Genomic DNA, 19,288 nt, shown 5'->3' with positions numbered 1-19,288 from the left:
CTGAGGATCGAACCCGGGTCGCACACATACCAGGCGAGCGCGCTACCGCTTGAGCCACATCCCCAGCCCCAAATTCAGGGTTTTTAAAATTGCAAATGTATTCTTTTAGATTTATAAAACAAATTCAGAGACTCTGTTTTACAAAATAATATACACTAAATTGTCAAACTGACTAATGTATTTTAAAAATAAAATGAGGCACTAGTGCCATGCACAAGGCCTTGGGCTCATTCTCCAGCACTGAGGGAAAAAGAAAATAATAGAGGCATATCAGTTTTTCAGTTCTATCTCCTCAGAAATATTCAACAGGTATTGACATATTCAACAGGTACAGACATAGCTCACTTTAGGAAAACACAAAGCTTTTGGAGTGCTCCCCACTTCCTTGAACAGAACCCCTTCCACAAAGGGAAGCACATGAAAAGTTACTGGTTTCACTACTTGATTCAAGTTGATGTGGCTCCAGAGTTCAGATTACAAAATTGGGTTAATGAATGAGTGAAGATATGATACTTCAGAAGCCAAGAACAATAAAGTTTAGGTGACGGTTGAGCTACTATTTATATATATGCATTTATGGACACAAAGATAAAGAGCACAAAAGCAGCAATCCCTTGTTTCATTGGCCACTGCTGTTTTTACAGACTATTATCATTTACAGCTGTGGACCCAAATCTTTCACATAGCAGCTCCACATTGTGCAGCCCACTCTGTCTGACAGATGCCTTAGAATACAGAATTGACCCAGTGCTTGAAGTCTGATATATACTGAGCAGCAGGCACTTCGACCCACTAAATGTTTTCAATATTATAGAGGATTATCCACTCATAAAGAAGAATGAAATGATGGCAATTGCCAGTGAAGGGATGGAGCTAGAGAATATCATGCTAAATTGAAATAAGCCAGATTCAGAAAATCAAGGTCAAATGTTCTCTCCCACGCAGAAGCTAGAGCAACATAAAGGGGAAAAAAGGAGATGAGTATAGGATATCATAAAAACACAGGGAAGATCAGCAGAATAGAGACTGAGGACAAAGGAGGAGGGATGAGAATGGGGAGAAAATACAGAACGAATCTGACAAAATTAGGCTATGTGCATACATATATATTTCCGTTTTATGTATACACAAAAATATACCATAGGGACTTTCACCTTTATATGCTTCTACAAAAGCACTAATTAAAATATATATAAGAAAGTGGACAGTAGATCAAAAGAGTAAAAGAAGGAGAATAAGGGGAGGTGCTGAGGACTGAAATGGAGTAAAGTTCCATACATGTATGATTATATCAAAATAACCCCAACCATTATGTACAACTATAATGTACCAAATCAAAAAAAGCTGAGAAAACACCAATTTTCTTTAATTATGCCCTGTAGCATTTGAACTTTTTAAAAATTTTAACTTTTATAATAAATCTCTAATCCAGTAAGCTATATTTCCCTTTGTGTGTGTGTATGTGTGCGCGCACGAGCGTGTGTGTGCGAGCGTGCTCGTGCACAGATTTCCAAAAGAATTGAAGTGTTTTTGTTTTGTTCTGTTTTTCTTTGGTACAGGGGATTAAACTCAATGGCACTTATTCATTGAGCCATGTCCCCAGCTATTTTTGTTTTATTTTGAGACAGTGTCTTGCTGAGTTGCTTAGGGCCTTGCGCTAAGTTGCTGAGGTTGGCTTTGAACTAGCAATCCTCCTGCCTCTTGAGCTGCTGGGATTATAGGTGAGCCATTACACCTTGTGAGAATTATTTACCATTTAGAAGCATCATGACCTCTTTTTTTAAGTTTTCTTTCTTTCTCTTCCTTAGTTGTGGATGGACTTTTATTTTATTTATATTTGGTCCTGAGAATTGAACACAGTGCCTCACACATGCTAGGAAAGTGCTTTTATCACCGAGTGATAGCCCAGCCCAGCCCAGCATCATGCCCTCTTAAAGATAATTTCTGTGCTTAAAGAAATAAAATATTTAACTATGAAAAAAGAAATTACAGGAGTAAAAAGTTTTACTTTAGTCCTAATTAAAAAAAGAAGAATTATTTTCTTCTTCCTGGCTCCTACATTTCTTCAGATAAAACATGCAAGACAAATTTAAAGTTTGAGATGTAAATTGTGTACAATATTGCTTTTTTGTGACAAAGAAAGGTCTCACAATTTTTTTTTTTTAAAGAAAGAGTAAGAGAGAGAGGGGGGCAGAGAGAGAGAGAGAGAGAGAGAGAATTTTAACATTTATTTATTTTTTCTTAGTTCTCGGCGGACACAACATCTTCGTTTGTATGTGGTGCTGAGGATCGAACCCAGGCCGCACGCACACTAGGCGAGCGTGCTACCGCTTGAGCCACATCCCCAGCCCTCACAATTTTCTTTCTTTAGTTCAGTCACTCACTCCCCAACTGTTTACCAACCATATATGTGGCTATGAGATGCAGAAAACTTTTTATCAATTCAACTTGACATTGCTCCAAAACTCAGATTACAAAATTTGAATAAGCATATATGAAATAAATGCCAATATAATACACATTATGTCCCATTAGGTACTTGAATTTTAAAGTGAATTAAAAACTTCTAGTTTAAAACTTCCAGAATCAGGAATGTCCTATTACTATCTTTTCTTAGTATCACCTATTGTCAGCTCACCTGACATCATCTCCCCAACGTTTTACTCACTCATAAAACAGGTAGTGATAGCTTTTTGCCTATTTCTGAAGAGGGCAAATGATAGGCTGTGCACCATCAAAGTTAACAGGAGAGTCTGTTAACCTAGTCCAGGTGCCCTGCACTGCCTGCATAGTGAACCCTGCTTTGCCTTCCTCCCTTGGCTTCTGGTTTGTCACCTTCAGTTTGTTGTGCTGCCACTCACAGGTGGGCACATCAAATGATGCTCTATCATACTGAGGGCTAAAAACAGGAATGCTGAATAGCAGAAACCTTCATTGGCTTTGTAGTAAAGGGGAAATATTTACAAATCTATAAATTATCACTCTAAAAATTTACTAAAATATTCATTTTTCATCTTACCTGTAAAAAGAAAGAAGATCAAAACCATTATCATGGTATAACCGAAGTACAGAATTGTACTTGCTGTTCCTGTGATTTGCAGTTTTGAAAAGAAATAGTGAATTGCATATATTAAGAAATAAACTGCAGTAAAGCCGCTGGTAAGGAATGAGCGCCATTGCCAATGATAATCCTGGGTAGAGAAGAAAAAAAAGATGAAGAGAAAGAACTGCTTTTCAACTATTAGATAACATATAGCTAAATAAATTACAAAGTGAATATTGTATTTATTACTATTATTCAGTGAAATCCCCCAAAATCATAACTTTTGCCCTCAGTTTCAGTCTGGCTCCTGCTGAACTTAGCTCACACTTTCCAGATCACTAACAGTGTTCAGAAGCACTCCGTATTTGTCTTGGAGCAACCTAAAAATTACTAAAAATGAGTGGAAAAATATTACACAGTTTATGGATAATAAAGCATTAGGCTATATTTAAAAATTTGTGACCCCCAAGGAAGAGCAATCTATAAATCTTAATCACCTAAATGGTTCAAAATTAACAGTAATTATATTAAAGTCCACCTCAACTTTATATCAACTCCACATCAGGAAGATTAATCTATTAGGGCCTGGTTTAAATTCATGTCCACTCATCACTAACAATCTAAAACACGTAAAAGATTAAAACAGTTCTTTTTAGTTTTACATAAAGTAGCTTGTAGTTTAGCAGATCTTTAAAAGATCTGGAAAATACTTCAAGATCTCTCTTACCATTTGGAATATATGAAAAATAATTCTATCTATTCATCCATGTATTTTACACCATTGTAGTGTCTCTCTAAGTTGCTGAGACTGGCTTTGAACTTGTGATTTTTCTGCCTCACTCTTCCAAATTGTTGGGATTATAGGTGTGCACCACCATGCCCAGGGAAATAATGTATTATAAATAGCAATACATTATTAATATACTAAAATTTATTAAAATATTAAGAATATATTTTAAAAAGCAAATCACGATTAGAAAAATCCCAAAGAAGCTACACACACACACACACACACACACACACACACACAATATCACCAAAGCTAATGAATGAATTTAGCAAAGTTTTAGCCTACAAGAGTTACACACTCAACTCAGCAGTGTGTGTATGTGTGCGTGCAGGTGCATTTGTATGTGATGCTGGGTATTGAACTGAGGGCCTTGCACATGCTATGCAAGCACTCTACTACTGAGTCACACCTTATCCCAGTTGTTTTTTTATTTTTAAATTTTTTTTAATATTTATTTTTTAGTTATAGGTGGGCACAATATCTTTATTTATTTTTTTAATTTTTATGTGGTGCTGAGGATTGAACCCAGTGCCTCCTGCATGCTAGGCGAGTGCTCTACCACTGAGCCACAGCCCTAACACCCCCAGTTGTTTAAAAATATATATATATATATATATCAGCAATTATCAATCCAAAGAGGACTTAAAAATACCTAGGAATAAATTTAACCAAGGAGATGAAAGATGTACATGCTGAAAATTATAATATTACTAGAAGAAATTACAAAAGACCTAAGTAAATGGAAAGATATCCCATGTTCATGAACTGGAAGACTCAATATTGTTAAATGGCAATATTCTTCAAAGTGATCTAGAGAGTCAATATAATCCTTCTCAACATCCAAAAATCTTTTTTGCAGAAATGGAAAAGCTGATTCTCAAATTTCATACGCAATTGCAAGAGGCCCTGAACAGCCAATAATATATCTCTATTTCAAAGCTTACTAAAAAAAAGCTGTGACAATCAAAATAGGGTGGGAGTGCTGGAGCTGTGGTTCAGGGGTAGAGCACTTGCCTGGCATGTGTGAGGCCCTAGGTTTGATTCTCAGCACCGCATATAAATAAATAAAAGATCCACTGACAACTAAAAAATATCTTTAAAAAAATTAGTGTGGAACTAGTATAAGGACAGCATACGGATGAATGGAATAGAATTAAGAATGCAGAAATAAACCCATACATCTATGGCCAATTGATTTTTAACAAGGTAGCTAAGACCATTCAATGAGGAAAGAATAGTTTATTCAACAAACAGTGTTGGAGAATTGGACATCCACATGCAAAAGAATGAAGTTGTACTCTGACTCCAGGCTATATATATCAACTCAAAAAGAATCACTGACCTGAATATATTAACTAATATTATAAAACTTAGAAGAAAATATAGGAGCAAATCTTTATAATGTTAAATTTTACCATGAATTCTTAGATATTTATGACACCCAAAACATGAGCAACAAGAAAAAATTAGATAAATTATAAATCAACAAAATTTAATCTTGAAAGTAAAAAATATAACCTACAGAATTAAAGGGAATATCTGCAAATCATATATCTGACAAAGATCTAGAGTACAACAAGAAAACTGACTTAATTTAAAAATGGGCAAAGGATTTGAAAAGGAATTTCTCCAAAGAAGATATAAAGATGGCTAACTTAAGCAAGAAAAGATGCTTAACATCATTAGTCACTGAGAAATGCATATCAAAATGAGATATCATTTCAAACCCATTAGGACAGCTATAATACAAAAAAAGTTTGAATGTCCATCAATGGATGAGTATCTACACGGATGTTATACTCATATAATAGAATATTATTCAATTATAAAAAGAAATGAAATACTAAAATATGTTATAATATGGATGAACCATGAAAACATTCTAAGTGAGAGAAACCAGGCATAAAAGGCTGCAATATTGAATAACCCCAGAATACGTATACCTTTTGTCTCTAAAGACAGAAAGCAATGCTGTTGCCAGGGTCTGGGGGAAGAGGAAAATGGTAACAGCTTGATAAATTTTTTTTTTCCTGTGTTTGGGGAGAGGATGAAAATATTTTGGAACCAGACAAAGGTGGTGGTTGCACAACATTATAAATGTACTTATTTGTCAGTGAATCATTCATTTTAAAATGGCTCATTTTATGTTATGTGAATTAAACCTCAATTTAAAAAACAAAATTCAGTTTAACAGATTTTATCTCTTGTAGAAAACAATCATAAAAGAATAGATTTAACAATTTGAATCTTTAAAAAAACAATGCTACACCCCACTACTCAAGAGGCTGAGGTAGGAGGATCACAAGTTTAAGGCCAGCCTTTGAAACTTGGTGAAATCCTATCTCAAATAATAAAGGGCTGAGGATGCAGTTCAGTAGTAGTATATACCCTGGGCTCAATCCTCAGCACTAATGGGGAAAAAAAAATCCACCTATTAAAATAATGCCATCATTTTGGTGTTGCCATGAATATAACTCATTAACATGCAATCACTGAAACTTTGTAATGAATTTTCCCACCTAAAAATTTTTACTCAATTTTCAGAATTTAGAAACATCTATATTGAAAGAATATTTTTAAGACAGATAGCTACATGGGCTGGGATGTGGCTCAAGCGGTAGCACGCTCGCCTGGCATGCGTGCGGCCCGGATTCGATCCTCAGCACCACATACAAACAAAGATGTTGTGTCCACCAAAAACTAAAAAACAATAAATATTAAAAAATTCTCTCTCTCTCTCTCTGTCCCCCCTAAAAAGGAATAAAATTCTCTCTCTCTCTCTCTCTCTCAAAAAAAAATGTTGAAAAAAAAAAGACAGATAGCTACAAAACTCAACAGTGAAAATTTAGTATGTCACACTATTCTCAGCAAATTAGCATTCTAAAATATCTAACAATAAGCTTTATATAAAGTACTAAACTGGGATATAATCTTAACTCAGTCATAAAGAGGTTTATACTTTATTTAGGAAACTAGGTCTATCATAATAAACACATGTCTACAAAAATTATATCAATTAACCTTATTCACACTGCAACAGGCCAAGTTACAAATTCTATGAATTAATAGGTGAATATCTGTAATACATACCTCAGCACATAGGTGGAAATAGCAAAGTAGTATAGTTGCTTCAGAACATGTAATAACCAAAATGATAAACACCAGAAACAGGAAGCCAAACATGTAATACATCTGGTGTGACCTACAATCAAACAAGATTTGATGAATTATAAATATGTTCTCTTTGACACAATAAATTACAAAATCTTTTTTTTTTTTTAACTGAAGGTTTGCTTTTTGTCCCAATTAACCCAACAAGACAAATTTTCATCAGTTTAGATGGTGAAGGGTTGGAATGTGGTAGGGGGAAGAAGGATATAGCAATGTCCTTGGACATTACCCTCTTATTCAGACAAAAACTAAAACTTCTTTGCATTTAAGTATGGTTAGTCTACTGGCTTTCAGAGGAGTCAAGACATATTTAATGGAAAATTAATGGAAAGGCAGAGTCAAACTGGGAAAACCTTATATGATAAAAAATGTGGTTTGGACATGAGGTGTCCCCCCAAAAGCTCCCGTGTTAATGCTGGAATGTTTGGAGGTGAAATGATTGGACTGTGAGAGCTGTAACCTGATCAGTCCATCCTAGTTTTAATGTACTGACTGGGTGGTAACTGTAGGAGGTGGGTCACTGAGGGCATTCCCTGGAAGGTGCGCCTCTTCCATATGGTCCCTTCCCCTTCTCTTTCTCTACTTCTGAGCCTGGGCAGCTTTCCTCCATTGGGCCCTTCTCCATGATATGCTGCCTGACCCTGGGCCCAGAGTGATGGAGTCAGCCATCTATGAACCTCTGAAACCATGAACCTCAAATAAACTTTTCCTCTTTTAAGCTGTTCTTGTCAGGTATTTTGGTCACAGCAATGACAAACTAATTAAAACAGCTTCTAATCACATGATAAAATCTATTGAATTAGGAAAATTACTATAATAATCAGGAAAGAAAGATGTTCTAATCACCAAAAAGCTCAAATTTAGCTTTATTTTATGGTATCTCAAATCTTGGTACTTTCTGCAACATGTTGATGTGATAAAATAATGGTCATAATATACACTATATCAGAGTGGCTCAAAATCACAATGACAAGTTTCCTATGGGAATAATAGATCAGAGAATGAAGGCATCTGAGGAATGGAAAGGATCTGGAGGTCATGTAGGTTAACCCGTTTCTATCCCTTCCAACAAGCACTGAAAGAATTCTCTTTTGGAGTGGTACAGATTAGTCTGGAGATTAGTAATAAGTATATGGGTTTGGAGAGATTTAGGTCAAATTTATGTCACATGGCAATTGTGTGGTATAATTGCTCAACCTGCAAACTCTCTGTAAAATGGAGATATCTACCTCATACAATTCTGAAAATTAAGTCGTAAGAAATATTAAGCATTAACAACCTTTCAATTAATATTAGCTATTATCATTATTCTTTTTCTACAGTAAAGAAAATAATCTTTGGCTCTTAAGATGTTTGCTTATTTGAGAACTTCTTACATTTAGAAGATACAAACAGTAATCCATTTAAACAAACACTAATGGTAATGAAAACAGTAAGACTTTGTCCTTGGCTTACCAAATACTATTCAGAATGAAGAAGAGCTGTATAAAGATACAGCCAAAGGGCAAAATTCCTCCCATGATAATACCGGGTAAGGGCTTTGTGTAGAAGGACTGTTCAGGAATCTGACGTGGAATCTGATTGGTTCGAACTGGGTGTTCAATGGCCTTCAGTAAAAGAAGATAGAAAAGATTCGTAATTGCATATCTATTTTTAAAATTCTTCTCCTTATATAATGATCTGCCTTTTTTTCAGCTTCCATGCTGACACTAATGGCAGTATTATAAAAGTCTACTGAAGCCATCAAACTGAAATTTGTATTTAAAAGCAATGAACCATACACTAACAGATACAATACTCAATCGTGCACTGGAACAGGTCAACACTGTTTCCAGAAGTTATCTAGAGTGATGGCTTTAGAAAAAGTTAAGAAATACACAGGAGAGAATATAATACTTAGAAAATGATAGTCAATGAAAAGGTAGAATTAGGTTTTACATTTTAATTATAAACTTACTGTAAAAAAATCAGCACGTTCTGAAATTTTTATCAATTTTAAAAAAATTTACGTGGGCAATGACATTTTTATTAAAATTATTAAATTTTACTAAGCATTAAGAACATGAGGAAGACAATAAAAGGCCATATGAAACTTTATGACCATAAGGTGTTAGTAATGTTCTCAACTGTGCCCTCCCCCAACCATTTTTTACTTACTTTTTTCTTTTTTTGGTACTGGAGATTGAGCTCAGGAGGACTTTATTATGGAGCTACATTCCTAATTTTTTAAAACTTTTGTTTTGAGGCAGAGTCTCAATAAGTTGTTCAGTCTAGCCTCTAACCTGTGATCTTTCTATCTCAGCCTCCCAATCAGTAGTTGGGATTATAGGCATGCATGACCCTGCCTAGCAAAACTTGATATTTTCATTGAAATATTATTCTACATGTAGTCACACCTGTAGACGGGCAGATACTCATATCATTCTTCAATATGTATGATTTTAAACTTTTAACCAGCATAATTTTAGAATTTTAAGTATTTATTTAATCTACATTGTTAAATTCAAATTGTCAGTTTACTATTTATGATATATAGATTTTAAATCACAAAGAATTGAAAAATCTATTAAAACCTGTATGATAGGTGCAGTAGAGACTATGAAGCCATGATGGTCTTGGCTATACCCCCTCATAAAGGGTACGATCATATGTTCTTTCTTTCTTTGCAGTGCTGGGGATTGAACCCAAGGCCTCATGCGTGTTAGGCAAATGCTCTACCACTGACCTATAGCCTCATTCCCTATCATATGTTATTTCTTTTAATCTTATAGACTTGATATTTTTGGGGAACAACAAGGATAGTGAAGCAGGAAGTAGAGGAAAGATAATGATGGGATAGAATAAAATCTTATTTTTTTCTAGCCTGGATGGGGGGAGGAAGCAGCAGGAGTAAGACAGGCAAATGGAAGGAAGGGAAAGAGGAAAAGGAAGAAAAGATCAAGCCTTGACTATAATATTGCTTAAAGTCAAATATTTGCAGGTAAGCATATAAAATTTATGTAAAATTTCAAAGCCATATATCAAAATAAAGTTCTAATCTTGCTTTGCAGTCACTTTTCTTTTTTTAATTGATTTTTTAAAAAAATAAATGACAGTGGAATGCATTACAATTCTTATTACACATATACAGCACAATTTTTCACATATCTGGTTGTATATAAAGTTTGTTGAAACTAATTTGTGTCTTCATACATGTACTTTGGATAATGATGTTTATCATATTCCACCATCCTTGCTAACCCCCTGTCTCCTCCCTTTCCCTCCCACTCCTCTGCCCTATCTAGAGTTTGTCTATTCCTCCATAGAGTCACTTTTCTTTTTTTTTTAATCAACTTTATTTTTTTAAATTAGTTATTCAAAACATTACAATGCTCTTGACATATCGTATTTCATACATTAAATTCAAATGGGTTATGAACTCCCATTTTTACCCCAAATTCACTTCCTAACCTATACTCTTTGCTTACTTAGTTAAGTACTGTGCACTAGCAACACTTACTGCTTAGGAAAAAGTGCACACACCTTTAGGTTAAAAAAAAAAAAAGGTAAAAAGTATATTTAACAAAAATTCAATGTTTTCATTAGTTTATATCAGCATCTTTTCCAATTAGTCTATAGTAGTTTCCATTTACTCAAACAAACAAACAAAAACTTTGAAATACCATAAAACCTCCCTAGCCCATTCTTTTCTTTTTGCTACTGGGGATTAAACCCAGGGGTGCTTAACTAATAAGCCACATCCCCAGCCCCCTTTTTACATTTTATTTGGAGACAGGGTTTCAATGAGTTGCTTAGTGCCTCACTTTTGCTGAGGCTGGCTTTGAACTCGCGATCCTCCTGCCTCAGCCTCCTAGCTGCTGGCCCATTCTTAATATTAGTATTTTAAGAATTTTCTATGAAATCCAGATACCACAGAACAAATGCATATATCTTTTAGACATTTTTATGATCTCTTTAAAGGTGGCATATGGTAATTCCCACAGCTGAAAATCACTTGAGTAAATCAGCAACTATAAAACTTACATTCTTTTTAAAACCAAAGTATGCCCCAATAAATGTCAGAGGTACAGATATGCAGAACCAAAGGGCCAATATTGCAACAAGTGTGCCAAAAGGAATGGCTGCTGAAGATCCTTCTCCCCAGAGGATTAGATTCATTATAAAGAAGTCAGCAAACACGATCCTGAAAGACACAACAGGCTTCTGGGTAGAACCTGAGTTAGAAGCAAAATGAAGTAGTAACAATAATATATAATTAATATTGCAACTTCTGTGTTTCTAGGATGTATACAAAGAAGACAGAATTATTGATTCATAGGATATGTGAATTAAAAGTTTTATTAGAAACTGCAAAATTGTTGTTCTCCTTGGTTTTGCCTAATTTAGACCCTTATTAACAGCTTACAAAAGTTACCTACTTACATGTTTTCATCACACTTTGAAATGCTGTTTAACTTGTATTTCCTATAGACAACTATCTGGGTTTGTTAGCCTTTTAGGTTTTACCTTCTGTGACCTGCTATTTACATTTACTGCTCATTTTTCACTTGGGTTGCCTGTAGTTTACAAAGTTATATATATGAGTTATTTCTATACTCCACTTACTAATCCCTCATTAAACACCCCTCTCTCAGTCTGCAGCTTTTTCTGAATCTAAACATCTGAGTGTATAAATCAGTTATATTTACACTACTTGGTGTTGTTTATTTTGTTTTGTATTAGTGCCGAGGGCTTCACATATGCTAATAAGCATGTGCACAATCACTGCACTATCCCCAGCACTACATAATTTTTAAACATTTTTTCCTTTATCCTTTATATTCCTTATTTAAGAGAACAGTCTTCCCTAATTGGAGATGATGAAGATATTCTCTTTTTTTTTGGTACTGGGGATTGAATTCAGGGGCATTCAACCACTGAGCCACATCCCCAGCCCTATTTTGTATTTTATTTCGAGACAGGGTCTCACTGAGTTGCTCAGCACCTCACCGTTGTTGAGGTTCACTTTGAACTCTTGATCTTCCTGTCTCAGTCTCTGGAGCTGCTGGGATTACAAGTGTGCACCACCACGCCCGGCATGAAGATACTCTAGTATATTTTTGTTCAATAGTTCTGCCTGTTAGGTTTAGATTTTAACTTACCAAAACTTTATTGTGTGTGTGCAATATAAAAACAGGCATTTGGGGGCTGGGGATGTGGCTCAAGCAGTATCTCACTCGCCTGGCATGTGTGGGGCGTGGGTTTGATCCTCAGCACCATATACAAATAAAAAATAAAGATGTTGTGTCCACCGAAAACTAAAAAATAAATATTAAAAAAATTCTCTCTTAAAAAAAAAACCCCAAAAAAACAGGAATTTCCTCCCTTCAGATGAGTTGTCCAGCATTATTTAAGTTCTTCCAGTTTGTGATGCCATGTCTAGCATGCTTCCATGTGGATATGTTAAAAGTAATTATTGTAAAACTCACTTACCCAGGACAAAGAAATGATGTCAATAAAACATTTGTTTTCCACTTCTCACCTCCAAAGGCTATAGAAAAAAACAAAAGAGGTATATAGACTTTTCTTTAAAAGAAGCCAAATACCCATACTCCCAAGTCTGACAATTGCCAAACTGTCAGGCAGCACTGGCTGCTCATGCTTAGAAAATGATCCCAGCCAAAATGCCATGATGGCCCTTAACAAATGATCCAGATCCCAGAGGCATGGCACAGGACATCCTGCTCTAGAGACTGTTGCTGCAGCATCAAATAAATCTGGTATGAAAGGAAAGTCATCCAGATCAGTTCTTCTTTAAATTTTTATTAACCTCAAAACAAAACAACCCCCTTAAATCCTAAGTCAGTATTAATTAATGGGGATGGGGACAGAAAGGAAACACTGGAGAAATCCTTGTTTTCAGAAACCAGGAACCTTCCAGTATGACATGCAACCCCTGTAACTCTCCACAGCAGGTCTGACTCTTCAGAGTTCCTCTAGCACTGTGATTTCTAATAGGGATTGGGGAGGTGAGAGTGTCAGATCAGGTGATTGAGAAGAGAAAAAGGGTCTTCTGACAGATTGTTTATAAACTTTCTTTGTTCCCTTCTTCAATATTTTTCCTCTTAAAAAAAAAAATCAAACACTGAAATGTGTAGAGGGAAAAAAGAAAGTACTCCTCTGCTCCCAGTTTAAAATTGATTCAAATTAGAATAGTTTTGATTTTTTTAAAAAAATTTTAGCATTGTTTATAAGGAAGTTTAAATACCACCTATCCTAAAAATATGATAAAATTATTTACCTTCAAATACATTCATGTATAACAAATCATCTATATATGATATGAATTCACAGTATTACTGACAAATTTGTGAAATTATTATTTCTGGGCTTACAACAACTCTGACATTCAACTAGTATGTTTTAAACATTAGAAATAATTCTATAAAATGAAGTATTTCTTCTGATGAGGCCACAAGACAGCATCTTCCAGTAATGTTCTGCCTGATTAACATGCTACTTCATCTGAGTAGGGAGAGCTGAAGGATGGAGTAGCATCAGAAGGAGGGCACCTGGGGAGCAGAGAGGTGTGGATGGGAAGGCAGGCGTGAAGGTGTACAGCGTGCTGAGAAACTGGCAGAAAGTTAGTGCAGCTGAAATTGTGAGAAAAGGGAGTTATGGCAAAAAATAAGGCAGTAGGGGTCTTATCGTATCTCATATGTGTTCAGATTTATATGACCACCCAAATCCTATGTTCTTTGCTAAAGGGCGAAAGAAAAAAAAAACTTGATAAAATCTGCAGAAATTAAAACACACACATATAAACAGAACTTTACCTACTCAGAGAGAACTGTTTCTGGCAGTCAGGTTTATATTTCTACTTGAGGCTGTAATTCGCCAACTTTACCTTAAGGTCACCTATGTAATCCTACTATATTTTACCTTGAATCTTTTTCCTATCAAAGATCCAGTAAATACTAGACTACTGATAAGGGCTTCAGCATTCCTATGTAGTGCCAACTCACACTCTGATCCTGCCAAGCTGCTTTCTAGGCCACCCAATCCTATCTCAGTATTGCTCTGTAGCCTTGACCTTTGTGTGTGTGTGTGTGTGTGTGGTGCTGGGGACTGAACCCAGGGCCCTGTGCATAAAAGGCAAGCACTCAACCAACTGAGCTGTATCCCCAGCCCCTACCTTGACCTTTTTTTATGCTGGCCTTTGCTTTACTTCTGAAAGCAAGAATACAGGAGACCACAACTAATGATATTATAAAAAGAACCTACTTCTGGGATATCTAAAATAGATCTTTGTCTACTTTAAATACTACTTTAAATGTAATATAATGAATATAAATAAACTTATTTAAGCATTAAGTCGATAAGACTTCTTATATTTATGAAAAAGTATATCTAGATACATTATTTTAGTTAAGAAATCCATGACACTCAGGGCTGGGAATACAGCTCTTTGACACAGCACTTACCTAGCATGCTCAATCCCCAGCCTCCAACAGAAATACAAAATAAGATAAAGAAATCAGTGATATTCATTTGTATACTTTCTTCCTTTGTTAGTTTCCAAATCTAAGTTGTATATGAGCTCAATCTGCTAAACCAAAGTTTAAGAGAAAAAAGGAGGGGGATGATGGATAAGTAGCATCCAAACTTGCATATTTCACCATCTAAGCATTCTTAGATAGATCTAGGCAAAGTTATTCACGTAACAAAAGAAATCACCAACCAGGCTTCTTTCACCTAAGGAGGGACACCTGTAATACCCACTGTTTACAGAGCACCACCTATCTGAAGGTCAGGCTCAGACCCCTTGCTGTGGTAGATTAGATTCCTGATCTGAAAACCAGACACAATGGCTTTTACTTACACTTATAGAATCTGGCAGCAACATAGCCTGCAGGAGTGCCCAGCAATACCCACAAGACCACAGCACATGTCATCAGTGCTCCTCGGTTGGCAGGGGACAAAAATCCCAGGCAAGCAAAAACTAAAAAATAAATCATAAAAGTTATGTTATTCCTTTGTTTCCTTTGCTGTGAAATGACAGAAGAACCTTCTCACATTTTAAACAATAAAACAAATACAATTTTAGGAAAAACATATACTAGCTTACTATGCAGCTTTACTAAACCCTAGTAATATTTAAAGTACTCTATTAATATGGTCAGACAGAAGTCAAATTCCACTTCAGAAGTTCCTTAAGATCCTATCTTTCCCATGGTCAGGGGAGGCTGCCAGAAGCTCCAGAGTATTTTCGCCTCTTCTCAGATTCAAATATGGTCTTTAAAATTAATATGAATAAAAATATTTCCACTTTTGTTTCACTTAAAAATACTAGGTTGGGCTGGGGATGTGGCTCAAGAGGTAGCGTGCTCGCCTGGCATGATGCGGCCCAGGTTCGATCCTCAGCATCACATACAAAGATGTTGTATCCGCCGAAAACTAAAAAAATAAATAAATATTACAATTCTCTCTCTCTCTCTAAAAAAAAATACTAGGTTCTCTGGGATAAAAAATATTTAAAGAATGTGTATAACACTGAAACATAAGAGATAGTGGAATATAATCAGAGCGAAATAAAGAGGAAAAGATTTCATAGTACCATTAACTTCTTGAAAACAAATTACTGAAGGAAAACAAATTACTCAGGAAAACTGTGGCCCCTACCCTTACTGGTTGTTAGCTTTGCTTCCTCTTCCCTATATAACCCTTCCTACTAATTAAAATAAAAATCTTATATTCATAGATTCCCAGCTTTAAATATGCAAGTTTGGATGCTGCTTATCCATCATCCCCTTCTTTTTTCCCTTAAACTTTGGTTTAGCAGATTGAGCTCATATACAACTTAGATTTGGAAACTAAACTTGGAAGTCATGATGTACTCATAATTTCAAGGCCAATAGAATAATGTCAAGAAGTTTTAAATGGCTTTCTAATCCCAGCAGCAAGAAAATCCTGCTTCCTCAAAATGTGCATGCCCAAGCACATATGTGACAGAGTACACATACCTTCTGACTGGTACCCAGAGGAAGCAGAGCAGGCAGCTTTAAAGACCTGCCAGGATTTCAAATAAATCCTGGCACTCCAGGTCTGAAGAATGGACTGTCCTTGAGCAAAGTTGGTGTTAGAGGACTTAAGAAAAATGATTCCTGTTACTTCTTGTTCTGGGCTCTTTGAAACTTCCCTTCTTCATACTTCCTAGCTGCCCCAGCAAGGACCAGAAGGTATGGTGGTAGAAGGCAGCTTCTGATAAAATTTTAAAGCAAAATCTTACCTCCAAGAGTCTGTTCTGGCTGTCTATCTTGGCTCTCTGGCATCTGGTGCCTTTTTTTTTTTTTGATATTTATTTTTCAGTTTTTGGTGGACACAACATCTTTATTTTTTATTTTTATGTGGTGCCGAGGATTGAATCCAACGCCTCGCGTATGCCAGGCGAGCGCATTACCGCTTGAGCCACATTCCCAGCCCATCTGGTACCTTCTTGCTGTCCTCTGGCCACCCACACCTACCCTCCTCACTTTCTACACATTCTAGCCCTATCTAAACTGCATCTCCTTAAATTGTGAGTAGATTTTTAAAATATGTTCTATTTTTTAAATTGAACAAGAAGGTCTGAATCTGTGGCTCCCAAACTTGCTCAAGTGCCATTTGGAAGTGACAATCCTTTCTATTAATTCCATTATAAAAAACTAGAAGAATTTTACTAACAGAAAATGACTATAGTAATCCATACTTAATATGCTATCAAACATAAGAACAAATGTCACTAAAATGAAAAGGTCAGCTGTTTGAATTCTTAGAGCAATAATTCCTCATCAATAGCAAGTATCAATAAAGGAAAATATGGAGAAATACAGAAAATTCAAAACTTCAATTCATTAGGTAAACTGGAAGAACTTGGAATTATTTTACTTATTTTTTTGCTTGACCCCAAGGGCACTTTGCCACTGAACTACATCCTCAGCTCTTTTTATTTTTTGAGACAGGGTCTCACTAAGTTGTTAAGACCTCTTGCTAGAATTTTTGAGATTTCAGGCATGTGTCACCAGACCTAGCTAAGAACCTGGAATTAATGTATCCCCAGAATCCCTTTTGTGGTTGATTAATACCTCTAAAGGAAGTCTAGTTAAAAAAAAGAAAAAAGAAAAAAGACTGTTCTAATCGACAAAAATTTAACAATTTCTCCAGATGTTCAGTGGTACACAGAGGAGATGCATTTCATAAGACTTTTCCTGAACACTACTAGGGAAAAAAGTCTTCTCTCTAAGAGTTAGCATTTGAACACAGGTAACCTATCCCTAAGGCACTCAGAACCGAAGCACTTAGATTTTTATAAAAATATATTATTTTAGTTATAAATGGACAGAATACCTTTAGTTTATTTACTTTTATGTGGTGCTGAGGATGGTACCCAGTGTCTCACACATACTAGGCAAGCTCTCTACCACTGAGCTACAACCCCAGCATCAAGCACATAGATTTTGAGAGTCAAAAGAACTAGAACAATCTAGCCTAGTAACTTTACTTAAATAACTATTTAGAAAAAAATATTTTCTACTTTTTAATTTTCACTTAACACTTACACAAAGTCACAAAAGTCATAATTAAAATCTGTGTCCCAGATCCTAGAAAGACTGACAGAAGCATTCCTTTTCTTGGAGGACGAAATATATCACCATGAACCAGTTTCCAGCCAAATTCTTCCTGGGCATCCTCCTAAAAAGGGAATAATATCAGTTCAGTATGTCATATGGAATCACCTGGATTACATAGTTTATTCACTATTAAATATGCCCTAGTAAAAAATGTTTTTAAATTTATAAATGTTAACATTTCATTTCAGTTTTGAAGATTAGAGCTTGACTCGTGGAATTTTATATGGTTTCTTGTTTCTAAAAGGAACATTGTATATTAAAGTCTATAAATAGTTATTGAGAAACTTTATAAAGAATATGTGATTCCTACTTAACTACCCTAAATCAAGCTTTGTGATTCAACTTCACTTAATTTTTGATTATGTTCTATCCTTTTCAACCCACATTTATCTCCAAAATAAGCAAATGGCATTAGTCCCCTTGTACTACAGTTGTTTTACTAACTAGTACTGTAAGTTTGGTTGTAAACATTCCAATAAGCCTGTGCTGCCAGCCCCAACTGCATGCTGACCTCCAGACACACAAGCACATAATCCTACCAACAGCTCTACCTGGTGTCTTTTTTTTTTTTTTAAAAGAGAGAGTAAGAGGGGGAGGGGAGGGAGGGAGGGAGGGAGGGGGAGGGAGAGAGAGAGAGAGAGAGAATTTTTAATATTTATTTATTTTTTTAGTTCTCGGCAGACACAACATCTTTGTTTGTATGTGGTGCTGAGGATCGAACCCGGGTCGCACGCATGCCAGGCAAGCGCGCTACCGCTTGAGCCACATCCCCAGCCCCTACCTGGTGTCTTAATAAAAATCTTAAAACAGAATTATCCACACCTGATGATTCTCCCTCCATAAGTTTCTCTTCCTGTACTCTCTCTTTCAGTAGATTAAAACTATCCTTCCAGCTGGTCAAATTCCAAAATCTGGAGTGACTCGAGTGTCTCCTTTTATCATATTTCACATACAACTCTTAACAAATCCTAAAGTTCTACCACCAAAATATATCCACATGGCCCTTGCTTCTCTCTCTTGTGGCTTAAGTTATCAAATCTTACCGGTATATGGCCTAGCTATACTAAATTGTTTTGTTTCTGCCCTTGTCTCCATTCAGTTAATCCTCAATACAGGAGCCAGAGGGAACCTTATAGCCAACCAGAAAACTGGGGTCATTCACTGACCTATCTCTGACTTCTATACTCTCCACTTTAATATTCAACCAGTTAATCAGCTCCAACTACTTCCTAAACACTCTGTCTACTTCCCTGACCTCTTGGATTCTGTAATGGCCTCCTGTCTGTCCTGTCTGATCTCTGCCCTGCTCCAAACCATTCTTCACATAACATTCAAATTTTCCCAAAACAAATTTGTCCATGTCACTTCTGTTTCAAATTCAACAGCTTCTTTTTTTAATTTATTTTTTATTTTTTAGTTGTAGTTGGACACAATACCTTTATTTTATTTATTTATTTCTATGTGGTGCTGAGGATCGAACCCAGGGTCTTGCACATGCTAGACAAGTGCTCTACCACTGAGCTACAACCCCAGTCCTCAACAGCTTCTTAATGACCTTCAGACTATACAACTTACAAATCCTTCAAAATCTGGCCCCTGCTCAATTCTTCATCTCTTTCTCCAACATTCTCTCTA

At 35.8% G+C, this 19,288-nt stretch overlaps 1 protein-coding gene across 1 annotated transcript in view; it reads right to left on the bottom strand.

Annotated features, from left to right (window-relative positions):
- Tm9sf2 (transmembrane 9 superfamily member 2) overlaps positions 1-19,288 on the bottom strand; it is a 60,224-nt gene that overhangs the window by 2,432 nt on the left and 38,504 nt on the right. The window contains exons 10-16 of the mRNA XM_005317018.4: positions 17,582-17,714; positions 14,866-14,985; positions 12,477-12,534; positions 11,028-11,187; positions 8,460-8,611; positions 6,924-7,035; positions 3,020-3,191 (exon numbers count right to left, since the gene is read on the bottom strand). Of these exons, the coding sequence (XP_005317075.1) occupies positions 3,020-3,191; positions 6,924-7,035; positions 8,460-8,611; positions 11,028-11,187; positions 12,477-12,534; positions 14,866-14,985; positions 17,582-17,714 (907 nt within the window). The remainder of the gene's footprint in view (positions 1-3,019; positions 3,192-6,923; positions 7,036-8,459; positions 8,612-11,027; positions 11,188-12,476; positions 12,535-14,865; positions 14,986-17,581; positions 17,715-19,288) is intronic.

This window comes from Ictidomys tridecemlineatus, chromosome 6 (genome assembly GCF_052094955.1).
Source record: "Ictidomys tridecemlineatus isolate mIctTri1 chromosome 6, mIctTri1.hap1, whole genome shotgun sequence".
In the NCBI taxonomy this organism is placed as follows: Eukaryota; Metazoa; Chordata; class Mammalia; order Rodentia; family Sciuridae; genus Ictidomys; species Ictidomys tridecemlineatus.
Note: the sequence above shows the minus strand (reverse complement) of the source record. Positions and strands in the feature narration are given on the sequence as shown.